The sequence below is a fragment of the Bos indicus genome, chromosome 22 (genome assembly GCF_029378745.1).
Source record: "Bos indicus isolate NIAB-ARS_2022 breed Sahiwal x Tharparkar chromosome 22, NIAB-ARS_B.indTharparkar_mat_pri_1.0, whole genome shotgun sequence".
NCBI classification, from domain to species: Eukaryota; Metazoa; Chordata; class Mammalia; order Artiodactyla; family Bovidae; genus Bos; species Bos indicus.
In genome coordinates this window covers 9,642,322-9,655,537 of record NC_091781.1, presented here as the reverse complement: position 1 = coordinate 9,655,537, position 13,216 = coordinate 9,642,322, and the positions used below count along the sequence as shown (strand labels likewise).

The window sequence follows — 13,216 nt, the reverse complement described above, 5'->3', positions numbered from 1 at the left end:
ATAGCTGTGTTTGTACTCTTGGTTTCAGATGCCTTAATATAATTAAAAATATATGTACCTCATAATATTAGTCTCTTGATATATTCTGTGAAGAGGATATTTCGTTCAAATATGTTTGAGAAAATATGCAAATTATGCTTCCCTGTTATATCATAAAGGTTTCCAGAAATCAGATAGCTTTTTAAAAGATTTTTGGCCTTCATTAACCTTGTCTTCCAATTATAATTGTCCTGGGAACAGTCAGGTTTAATCTAACAACTATAAATATCCCAAGGAAAAAGTCTTCTATGGAAAGAAAATGTTTTAGAAAAACTGTTGTAAGATATTGCTTGGATTTTAAAGTGTGCAAGATGTGGTTGGACTCCACCTTTAGGGTGAGGTATGTGCAGTTCTTTTATTGTTTTTGGCCTGGGAATGATGAGTTTGCCCATGAGGGCACCCCGGTGCTGGTGAGGGTGGGCATGCCCCTCTGTCCTGGATGTGCCTGTGTATGCAGAATACAGGCAGCTGGGGGACAGGCGCATGGAAGCGGCCTCCTGTGCCAGCCGCCGGCAAAAGTGGAGGCTGAGTCCAAGCACTCACTTACTTTGACGGCAAAAGTGCAGGCTGAGTCCAGGCGCTCACTTACTTTGACGGCAAAAGTGGAGGCTGAGTCCAAGCACTCACTTACTTTGACGGCAAAAGCCATTTCCGCTGCCACTCTCCTTCCCGGTTGTGCCTGCTTTGTCCTTCTTCTCGAGAAGCTGCTCTGGCTCATATGCACTCCACTTTCCCCCTGTATTTTGGCTGCGCCACGCGGCACGGGTGATCTTACTTCCCCCACCAGGGACTGAACCCATGCTCCCTGTGGTGGAAGTGCAGCGTCCTAACCAGTGGATCACCAGGCACGTCCCTACCCCAGCTGTTTTGTTTTGTGATTTATGACTTAGCCTCCAGCTATATTTATAATTAATTACATAATTCCATTTCCATAATGTTATGTAACACACGGTCTTATCCTACTCCACGTGCTGGGGAATGATATTAAAACAATAAAATGGCTGAAATTCATTGGTATCCTAGTTAGAACATTCAGTTCTAACCATCACAGGATAACCAAATGTATGAAAAAACTTACAAGAGTAAATCTGTGGGCATGAAATGTATTTGTAGTCTTACTTGGAATTGTGTCACTAATTAGGATATAATCAAGTATGCAGTAAAAGTTTGCTGAATAAATGAATGCATGAGTCAGTTGTGTTCTCTTTTACTTTCACATGGAGAATCATCAGAGATGACTGTATATTTATTTACATATGTATCTATATAAGTTTATAGACATATATATAATTTCCAAATGTGATTGTAATACAGTTTTAATCAATGTGAAAACAACTGAATGTTCTCCTGACAGTAAATTAAATTCTGGAAGTGCTTCACTAATAAAACTGTCTCCCTACGCAGCCATCTCGAATATTCAAATGTAAAGTAAGTTTAACATGATATTAGGAATAAAGTAATACTGGATACAAACATTTAGTGAAAGGAAGGAAGATGGCTCAGCTATAAACAGTAAGTAAAGGGATTTGCTATGCAATAAAAGTCAAATGTCTAAATATGAGAGTAAAACATTTGGAAAAGAATGGCCAACAACAAAAAAGATCTATCTGTCTTTACCCTTAGCATGATGTAGGCTTCAAATCCATGGGAAAGAAGGCTCAGTAACTCTAAGACTCATTAAAGAAGTGCTTCAAATTTCTCAGAATAGTATGGAAAAAAAAAACAAAAAACATTCAGCCTATATTTGGATCCTTGGGTTTGGGATCACTGCCAGGGTCACAGGGCTCCATGGAAAATGTATTTCAAAAATGAGTCCATATTGGTCAGCCGCCTCCTTCCATTAGGGGAAAATACTAATTTGGCGAACACTTTGCTTCTTCTCAGAGCAGCTCTTGGTTTAAAAGCTACTCAACCTATTGGTTTAATGGCTCAATTTAAAAATGCAACATCCCTTTTTCTTAGAACATTTGTCATAGTTCTGGTTTACTTATGATGAAGTCAGTAGACTGAGAAGTGGGGAAATGGAACAGACTTCACGAGGAATGAAGGTGATGATGGTATGTGTGAAATTCCCTTTTAAAGGAAAATTAATGTAAAATTAAGGAGCAGTAATCACCGACTCAATGGACACGGGTTTGGGTGGAGTCCGGGAGTTGGCGATGGACAGGGAGGCCTGGCGTGCTGCGGTTCATGGGGTCAGAAGGAGTCGGACACGACTGAGCGACTGAACTCAATCTGGAAGGTGGTTTGCATCTGGCTGCCTAACTCCATCTCCAGCTAAAGGACATGGACATGAAAAAATCTAATATACAGAATGTGGTAATGTGAAAAATAATGGGAATTACCCATACATACTTTCCAAATCCTTCTCACTGGCAAGTGTTTTTTAGGTATAGAGTTAACAGAACTGTTAGTCATTGTACGTCTATAGCAAAGTGAAAGCTGTGGGGTTTTATTCTCTCATTAAATACCCCCTGGAAGGGCCAGAGATGATACTCAGATGTTATTTTTCAAAGGTTGTCATAAATCGGTCTTACCTGCAGAATCCACAGGGAGGTAAACATTTTGAGATTATACAGGAACAGCCTTTTCAATGTTTTTGTGTGTGTGTGTGTGTGACTGTTTTGCATCTTGGTAACCAAATGCTTGCTTTATTTTGCCTTGTTTTAAATCATTAGGACAAGCATCAGCACCTTTGAGTTCCTGACTTACTGTCAATACCTGTGGTACTTTTCACTATGTGACCCAACATAATGGGTGAAGTTAGACTGGGCCGGTTTCTTTTCTTTCTTTCTTTCTTTCTTTCTGAGTGTGTTGGGTCTTCGTTGCTGAGCACAGGCTTTCTCTCGTTGCGGAGAGCAGGTTTCTCACTGTGGTGGCTTCTCTTCCGGCACACGGGCTCCAGGGCATGCAGGCTCAGTAGCTGTGGCACACGGGTTCAGTTGCCCCCTGGCATGTGGCATCCTCCTGGACCAGGGACTGAACTTGTGTTCCCTGCATTGGCAGGTGGGTTCTCAACCACTGGGCCACCCAGGAAGTCCTAGATTGTGCCTCTTTTAATTTCCCTCTAAGCAAAGTCTCCTTGTTTCCCAGGTGGTGGATGGAATTTGAATGGAGCTGGCACAGGGTTTAGCACAGGATTTGGTACAGAGCTGCTGTTCGCGGATTTTCCCAGCCGGTGAAGTACAGCTACATGCATTCAGTGGGCCTAAAACTAAAGGCCAAGTGTGTGCATTTCAAAAATGTGTGTTCAATGAGTGGATACGCTGCATGCCATTTATTTCCAGGAGCCAGCCCTGTGGTATTCACGACAAGAAACTGCAGTTGGTGCCGTGTTTGCCTACTAGTGTGATACCAGTTCATCTACAAACACCCAGAATATCTTTTCTGTGCATTATTTATAAAGTAGTGCTTGAAGGGGATAAAAGGGACACAAGCCAACACACAGGGGAACAGAGAGTGAAAGAAACTGGTGGTAAAAACATGACCTTCCTCCATAAGGTCAAATAGTTTTATTTCGATTAAACACTACAATACAGTATATATCCATTAAAAAAAGAAAACTCTATTGTGTATATAAATTATTCCTTCCATTCATCAATTCTTTTCTTTTCCATTACAGCTTTGGTACAATGTGATTGCAGTATATAATTTTTTTTAAATACTTCTTAGCATCACAAACTCAACACAAAGTACAAAACTAAGAATCCAAATTAGGGATAGTATCGTCTACACAGTGGTATTCAGTGGTAGGAGAAAATCTTACCTTGATGAATTCATGTCACTAGCTAAGCTAGAAAGGCATACCTAGCGGACATGACGGAAATATGCACCATTAACCAGCTAACGTGTGGATTAGTCTTTTTTTTTTACAGAATACCAGCAGCAGTCATTTGGGTGTGGAGTGAATACTTAAGTCCTCAGCGAGTTTGCCCACCTGGCTCCTCCTCCCGCAAAGGGCCACGGTAGTGTCGGAAGACACGGGCCACAGCCGGAGCGCTCAGAACTTGACCTGCCACCCGGCGTTGCTCATGCTGGCACAGTTGGTCCTGCAGCTGGCCGACACCACGGGGACAGTGCTGGAGGGGCAGGGCGGGCCCACCAGCCTAAGGTTGTTCTGAGGGGTCGGCGGTGTGACGTTACAGTACACGGGCATCCCGGCGGCTGGGAGGGAGCCTTGGCCGGCCTGGGTAGGTAGCATGAGTGGCTGTTGGTACGACTGCTGGGGCAGTCCTTGAGAACCCTGGGTCATTGGCACCTGTGCGGAGACACAAGACACGTCCCTGTATGAGGAGAGCCTTCCAGGGTGTCCCGCAAGCTACGGTCGTGTCATCAAAAACAGTCACGCTTTGGGATTGGAGCCCCAGCTCTGCCTTTTATCAGCTGTTTCACACTGGGCAAACCATTTAACCGCCCTGATTTTCTGATTCCACGTGCATAATGACACCTCCTTCAAAGTGGCCCCTGAAATCGAGCTGCAGGAGGATGCAACAGCACTTGGGCCGTGTCTGGTGAGAAGTAAATGCTCAGAAAGTGTTAGCTTTGAGCCTCTTTCCTTCCCCTTTCCTGGCTCTCCAGGGACTGCCGTGTGGACCACCCCCCTCTCTGGATTTCTCTCTGTTTTGGAAAGCCACACTCCCATTCTGGTTTTATGCAAAGTGGCCTGGAGCCACTGATAATAACAGAGGCTCTTGTCCCAGGAACCTACCTCACTCTCAACTTGCAACTTTCAAGAACATTTCATATTGAGTTGGCAGTAGAGACCGGTGCAACGTGAACAAGGATGGTCAAGGCAGGAAGACTGAGGAGAGGGTCTCTAGGGCCAGAGGTCCTTGGTGCAGCTAAACTGAAGGATTAACATACTTCACCAACCCTTCACTTTCCCTCTCAGTGAATTTCAGAATATACATTACAGAAGGGGGTGTGACACTTTAAATACTCAATGTGAGTTTAGTCTGGAAAATTCAACTGTCAGGTCCAATAAATACCCTTTAGATCAATCTGAGATGCCATTTAAAAAGCTTTATAAGTTAAATTTGTGGTGAAATGAAGTTTCTTTGGCTGTGATCAAAACAAACGAAAATTTGTCACGAGGACTGTCTCTCATTAAGTACCATTTCAACAGAATGTCTAGAGGTCTTTATGAACAGAACTTGAAAGAATAGAAAGTTTATATGGAACCAGACTTAGAAGGGCATTCAAAAGCCATTTGTGTTATAGAAATGTACATTTTCTGTTTTCTATTTGTCTAGTGTAATCTTGACTCAAAATCATCAACACGACGGCACCTAGCACCCCCTACCACCTAGCCAACCACCTGAGACGGGGACACACCCACAGCCTGTACTTCGGCAAGTTCTGCTTTCAAAGCACTGTTTCCCAAGCTCCAGACACGCACCTGATAATTAGACACGGTTGGGTAGGAGACCATCACGCTCTGCACTGGAGTTCCCTGCTGGCTGCTCATCACGCCCTGACTCTGAGGTGGCTGCTGCACCCCCATGAGGCCTTGGAACCCCTGCTGACCAGACAAGACTGGCTGGTAACCTGCAAAGAGGAAACATCTTTTGAACTGGTTGTACCGAGGAGAACGAAGATGAAATTGCATGGAGTAAGAGAACTTCTTCACCAGCCAACCTGAAGACCTTTCACTCTGTATTAGGAATGCTTATTTCCTAACTATGCATGTTTTGCTTCTCAAGAGTGGATGAGGGTATGACTCCAAAAATTTCACTGATATTTCCATCCAAGGGTTAGTGTTGTGGTAGTGGTACATTCTTCATGACACAAAGATGGGAACCTCTACTGATGTTGGTTGACTGCTGTAAATTATACCTTTCAGATCTGTCTTTTGCTTTGGTTTCAATGATTCTTGGAGAAGTCACAAAGTATCAAGTTTTTCTTTATTAAATTGACTCATTTTCTCACCCTCTGACTTTCCTGCACTACCTCACTTCACAGAGAGATCACCAAACAGCCTCTTAACTTGGGACACGTTCTATTTTCCATGCCTTAGTGCCCAAGAAGACTCACAACTCGACCTAATTCAATATTTGTTGACTCAGACAAAGGCAACAACAGCAGGTATGTCACACTTTTATTCTGTTCCACCACTCGCCCCCGAGAGAACGTTCTGGCAAAACACTCCCATAAGAGACCATGTATATATCATAGATTATACAGAATACAAAATTTAAAGAATGTATCTGCTGGTGTCCTTCCGGGTGGGCCAGTTGGTAGGGCTTCTTTTCTTTCTTTTTTAAGGGGACCAGAATTTATTCTAATTATTTTAACCCCTACTACAAGATGTGGTTTAAAATGCATTCTTCAAGCAAGGCTGTCAACTATTCTTATAAATTTTGGAAAGAAAGTTATGATGTTGGTGAAGATGACATGTGATAGAGAAATAAAACAGATTCCCTTCATGCTATAAAATAAGGTCCTTCCAGAGCTCCTGTTATTAATCGTACTGAAACCAGGCCAACTGCTGTCTTAATACGGTTCTCTGGGAGACAGGCTTTACATTTTCTTGATGTGAACACTAAGTTTTACAATCAGATTTAAAAAATTGAAACAAAGGGTAAAAAATTCCTAATCAGTGCCCATTGTTCATAAATAGCCTTTCTTTTGAGTGTATGTGAGAGTTTCAATTGAGAAAGGATGAAATTACATTAGCGTCTTTACAATAGACAATACTTGGCAATCCTGTGTTCGGCCAAAAATGTTTTCATTCACCTTAGAAATACTGTGGAAGTGTATCTTGTAAACAGCCACTAAGTTAAGAGATCAGCTCTGTTCATCAAATGAGATGAAAATGAAGCGAAGTCAGAAACACTCGAGAGAGCAAACTTGGGGACGAGCCGGGTCAGGAGGCTGGGACGGTGCCTGCACCCATCTGTGAGTGGAGCCAGGGCGTAACCTGGAAACCATCCTCTGACCTTCTTTTCTGTGCCCCATTTTTAAAAATGTTCACATCACTCTCCTTACTCCATTTTAATAGTGGTTTTACTTCCTAGGTTATTTTAAATTCTAGTATAGACACCACATACTAAGAATGTAGTTAAGGGTCATGGCCACCTTTCCTCCAGTTATTCTGAGTTCATGGGTACACAGTCAAAGCCTCCCTTACATGTGCTCTGCAGGTCTACTGGATCTCAATAACCTCAGCCCAGAGGGTTTATAAATAAGGCAAAGTGTTTGAAATTTATACAATATGGAGAAATCATCAGACTTGGGAACAAGAAATGTGACTTAAGGCCACGCCACGGTCCTCCCTACCTCCCACAATGCCTCATATGCAGGGAGAAATTTCTTTTAACATTCATTGCAAAAATCTGTTCTCTAGGATTTCCCCCTTTTATTCTTATACCCATTGGCCCTGAAAAAAAAATTCTGTTGCTGTTTTATTATTACTAGGACATTACTACTAGCCATATCAAATTCACTGTAGCAAGGATTGTTGTTATATATGTTAAAAAAAAAAACTTGGCATGACTGTAGAAAATTCATGATCACAGCCTCCTTACCATGTCCTGTTTCTATAGCAAAGAGCAAGCAACGTGAGCACATCTTCAGGTCTGTGTAATGGTGCTTATTTCTGGCTGAACAGTCAAAGTACAGGTTGAAAATGAGAGAAATGTCTTTTGAAAAAATCTGGTTTATACTTGGATCTTAGGGTGAACCCCTGTTGGTCTCGGGGGTACTACTGCAGGATACACATGGCTATGATGGAAACAGAAAGGAGAGGGAAGAAGGGGAGGGGAGAGGGCAGGAGAGGTCGGGTGGCCTCACGTCTAAAGAGGATACATTTGCTTATTGAATCCTTCCAGCCTGTCCCGAGTCATCTTCAGAATGACTCTGTTTCACAGCGTCTGTTCAAAAATAAATCAAGATGGCCTATGAAAGATTCATTTATTACATCAGCTCTATAAACCAAAATTGGGGTGAAGGGAAAAATCAGTTGGATGATAATAGAGCTGCTAAGACATAAAGAAAACAGAATGTCTTGGTAGGAAGAGGAAGTAGCTATCAGATAATATTCAAGGAGAGAAAAGGAATGAGGAGGTCGGGTGGCCTCATCCCAGTAAAGGTGCGGGCCCGGGCTGTGGTGGGAGGGGGATGCAGTTCATCTTCGCTGAGCCCATGGGTGTGGGGACACTGCCGTGGTGTCGTCCTCCCCAAGCCACTTCTGCCTGATTTGTAAACTTCAACATCCAGTCACGCATAGCAATGGGCTACCAGCTCTGCACCAGGATTCCCAGTCAACACACTTAAGGCAAATAAAGATTTATGTGGGGAGCGAATCACGCCATACAATTTCTAAATGAAAAGTTAAGGAAAGTCCAATTTATATTCATGAACCCCATTCATTTCTCAGTTCGCTCTCCAGGCAAGAAAGTCACACCTGGAATGGTTTAATCGGAGGGCCCCACTGCTCTAAGTGATGCTACAGAAGGTAGGCGGCAGAAAGGTCCTTGAGACAGGAGGCTGTGTGGAATGTGAATCTGAGCTCCGGTCTAGGAATAGACAAACAGAAATCTGATAGCAGTGACCTCAGTGAGCTAACAGGGTCTGCCCGGGACACAGCTCGCCTGAAGGCGAAGATGGTGGCAGCCTGCTTATCTCGTCTGCTCAAATGAGAGGCCTGTTCCCGTTTGTCAGTTCTTAGCTGTGAAATGATCTGTTTTTCATATTTATTGAGGATTAGCCAGATAGAATGCATCGTACAAAACAGAAACAGCAACAGTAGCTGCCCTGGAGGCTTGCTAAGGCGATCGTAAAGACATTAGCTATTTGTATTATTCCTTTTTCAGTCGAGGTTAATTCAATTTTCATGTCACATGCGTCATTTATTTTCTGAAGGTAAAAAGGTCAGGAATGGACAAATGCCTCCTGACCAGTAAAAGAATACCCCTCTGCTAAGATTGAGGAGGTATAACGTGTAAAATGTCTGGATCTTACAGATCTGAAATTTAACATTGTTTTGACTAAAATATGGCAGTTCTTGAATACTGTTTGTAGTCCAAGGGTAATTCATTAATATTCTGTCAAGGAAACATTTTGCTTGATGTAGTGTATTTATGAAAAATCAGAATGTAAATTGAAATTACAATTTAGGAATTAAAACTTGCATGATTGATACAGATGCTATTTTAACTCTTATTTGTACATACATTGCTATGGAGCCAACATTTTGGAAATGAATGAGTGACAAAGTCATGACCTGTGTTTTTAGGTGTTTGATTCCCTGGCTGTTGTTGGTTATGAAGGTTGAAGGTGAGGAGGGTGTATCTTAACTACAAATATTGGGCAAATATTGGGTTGGCCAGAAAGTTCGTTTGAGTTTTCCTGTACTGTCTTACAGAATGAACTTTTTGGCCAACTCAGCATCTACAGAGCAAAGTAAGAAGCTACACAGTTCTCAACACCTTCCCAAGCCACCTAAGTAGTGCAATTTTCCTATTGTGTTTAAGCATTCTTAATGTGGTACAATGTCTTTTCAAATGACTAAAGTTAATAATCTGTAAAAGTAAAACCTGACTTCTCTTGGGTGAACCAACACACACAGGCTTCTAAGGAACCAGGGTAGCTGGTTCTGAATTCCAATTCTGTTCTTCGTACATGGTTTTGAGATGGAATTACAGTAGTTCAGCTGTGACATAGCTGGTGAAGAATATGAAAAAGAAAAATGTTTATCCAGGACTGGCTTCTCCCTTTGCTAAATTTTTATAGTTCATGCATCCCACATACTATTTTCTATTAATAATATCTGCCTGGTTCTGTTCCTTGGTTTCCTATGGATTCTTTTACTTTTTCTTCTTTAAAGATTCTCCATCATAACTAGCTAATTAGCTATATTGGTTTGATCACTTACTCTGATCCAGGCAGTAAATTAAGCACTTACACTTTATTGTCACAACAATCCTGGGAGGTAGTCAGTGCTATTAAACTCCTTTTACGAAAGACACAACTATGACCCAGACATTTGTCAGGGTCAGAGTGCTAGTAGGAAGGAAAGCTAGAATTTAGGTTGAGGTTTTCTGGCTTGAGCATCCCTGTTTTTGCTCCCTAAATTGTAGTACTATTCATTGCACATTCTTCCAACTCTCATATATTAACATAACTTCCTTAGCCTGGCGGCTACTCAATGGCCATTCACTGCATTGTTTTCTCAATAGTTAAAACCATTAAGATGATGAGAGTTATGGTCCATAGTCTGTTGAACATGGTCTTGCTGGTATCAAAGAAAGAAAAATCAAAGGTAAAGCATAATTGGCCTGATAAAATCAACTCAGACCACTCAATAATGATTTAAAAGATCGGTCACTCAGACAACAGGATACCAGACAGGTGGTCAGGTTGGAGCTGGGGTGGGGGGGTGTGAGTCAAATGGATTTAGTCCCTTCATTTACTTCATTAGTTCCTAATCAGTGGAAACTACAGTTTTCATTTACTAGGTCCATTTCAAAGAACGCCTCTCCTCACAATCTTCGAAGATTCTGTACATTTACTTTGGATTGTTTTCTCAAAATGCTCTCAAAATATAAGATAAAATAACTTGGGACTTCCCTGGTAGTCCAGTGGCTAAGTCTCCCCACTCCCAGTGCAGGGGGTCAGAGTTCAATTCCTGGTCAGGGAATTAGGTCCCACATGCCACAGCTAAGACCCGGCTCGGCCAAATAAATATTTTAGAAAAAAAAGAAAAAAAAGCATTAAAAAATACTTATTTGCTCATTAAATATAACATCAGTTCTGTTGCTTGACTGTATCAGGCAGCTAGCTGTGGCTAAGAAAGTCACGTGACCTTTGGAAATAAAAAGTATCTATAGTATTTGAAAGTTGGTAAGAGAAGATACACAGAAACTCTAGGATGTCAGATGAAAAGTGTTAGTCGCTCAGTCGTGTCCGACTCTTTGTGACCCCGTGGGCTGTAGCCCGCCAGGCTCCTCTGTCCATGGAGTTCTCCAGGCAAGAATACTGGAGTGGGTAGCCTGTCCCTTCTCTAGGAGATCTTCCCAGCCCAGGGATTGAACCTGGGTCTCCTGTTTTACAGCCACTCAGAGGTGGCTGTACTTTGGGAGTTTAGAGGCTGCTCTCATGATTGTTCTAATTCTATGAACACTATGGATTTGTTCCCAAGTTTTCTTTCATTAGAAGGGCACTTTTTAAGACAGGGGTCCCTTCTGGCTTCATCTATGTGAACCACCTTGATGTTCAAGGTGGCTAGCCATGAGTGGAGAGAACAGATGTGTCCTACGGGATCATGATATCTCTCTGGTTTCCTGAAAGAGGACCACCTCCTTATGCTTCAGAGGAGTAGGTCTGGGGTACTGGATGCCCGGTGCCCACCTCAGGTAGAGTGGAAGGTGCCCTTGACAGTCCCACTGGCACTGGGCCTCCCTCGGGGTCCAGGGGCACACAGTTCTCTTGATTCCCCTGGCCTTTGCAGACACTGTCTTGCTTCTTCTCCCAGGTGATGACTCCCTGATGTGACAGTGAAGGTTAAGTGGGGTCACCTTTGATAAAGCAAGGCGTGTATCTTTTGAAGCATTTTGCCTTTATGTCAACTTCCCAATTTATGTGCCCTAAAACCCCATGTAGAACTTTTAAAAGAAAAAAGCAGTATAGACTGGATCCGAAGACTTTTTTTTTCTCAAACATGTCCAAAGATTAAGATACAGGATAAAAATATCTTCTCTGGACATCATAAGAAGATACTGTTCTTATATATGAAGTAAAATATCATAAAACTGTCCAAAAAATGAAAAAAGAGGGGTATAAAAAAAACTGTCTTTTTTTTTGCTGTTGAAGTTCATTTTGACGTCTTTCATCTTTGTGTAAGTGTCTGCCTTCATCTGATTTACCAGCCATCTCCGTCTCTGTCCTCTTTCTCTTCCTCGCCATTTATTATCCAGTGGTTTTCATTCCTTAGGAACAAGATGCAGAATAAGCGAGGGAGGCCACACCCATCCCACGGAAGCCCAGTCCATCCTAATGAACTTGGGGGACGCTGTCACCAGCCGTAAGTGGAACTATACTTCCTGAAGCAGTGGTTTTCCTTCCTACTTTCTCTTTAGCTCATTAGCTTGCTTGCTGCACAGAGTGTAATTCTTAGAAGCCTCTTCAGTGTCCCCCGAGAATGTCCACGCATGGGTCATTTTCCCGGGGCTGTCCGTACACATCAGATGAACCATCCTATTACTGCAAGCTTGGGGCCTCTTCATTGTAATTAGACCATCCGGATCCATGTTATCGCAACTACAAAGCTAGTTTTCTTTCTCTCTTGTTTTTCCCCCCAAATAAGGGCAAACATAAGAGACATTGTTAAGTGACTACAGGAACAGCTCATGCACAGAATTTCAATGAATGCCTCTGAGGGGAGCTGGCATTGAATTCCATTTTAAATGGACGAGGCTGTCATATTATTGAAGTAATTCTCTGAACTTTCCTGGCCCAGAGTGCTGTGCTGACAGCCAGAGAACCTCCACAACCCAGAGGGAGAAAACCTGCAGGAGATTCACAAACATTTTACTTTCTTAATGAGGCTGCGTGGCTTAGAAAACGTGGCATTCTTGCATTTCTGCACATCTACCAGTGTTAATTATGGGCATGCTTACACCAGGCTGGGTGAAAGCAAATTGGTGCTGAAGCAGCTTAGAGGAGTTCTCTCCACAGACTAAACTCAGGGTAGAGCGAAGACAAAGGTGGGTTTAATCATGGCCCATGGGAGCATTCCCTCTGGGGGGGTGTTCCCATTGACAAATTGCTTTCGATCAGCTGGCTAGAACAGGATGATCATGAGGTCAGAAGTGGGGTCAACCCCACAGTGATTCTATTACTGTCACTCTCGCATAGCTCCAGGTTGTAAGCTAGCCCCGGTCAACTATTCTGAATATAAGTTCTATGGTCATAGATTCAATCTGTAGAACCCTACATCAAAACAGAAAGAAAAACCCCACCTACTTTATAGTTAATCAGAAGTACCCTGTTTATATAAGAAAGCGTTATATATTATTTTCCCCAATAGTCAAAGATAACTACCTTCTTCAGTTGCAGACTGGCAGGGTTCTTACCTAAACTTTATTCTAGTGGTAGATCCCAGCATTTGGGATCTCAGTTCCTCGACCAGGGATGGAACCGATGCCTCCTGCAGTGGGAGCGCAGAGTCTTACCCACT

General features: G+C 42.6%; 1 protein-coding gene across 20 annotated transcripts in view; it reads right to left on the bottom strand.

Annotated features, from left to right (window-relative positions):
• Positions 1-3,515: 3,515 nt before the first annotated feature.
• Positions 3,516-13,216, bottom strand: part of ARPP21 (cAMP regulated phosphoprotein 21) — a 164,064-nt gene continuing 154,363 nt past the window's right edge. For all 20 annotated transcript variants that reach the window (XM_070777372.1, XM_019984570.2, XM_019984574.2 and 17 more), the window contains 2 exons: positions 5,438-5,586; positions 3,516-4,297 (listed from right to left, as the gene is read on the bottom strand). In XM_070777372.1, coding sequence (XP_070633473.1) covers positions 4,040-4,297; positions 5,438-5,586 — 407 coding nt within the window. In that variant the 3' untranslated portion in view covers positions 3,516-4,039. The remainder of the gene's footprint in view (positions 4,298-5,437; positions 5,587-13,216) is intronic.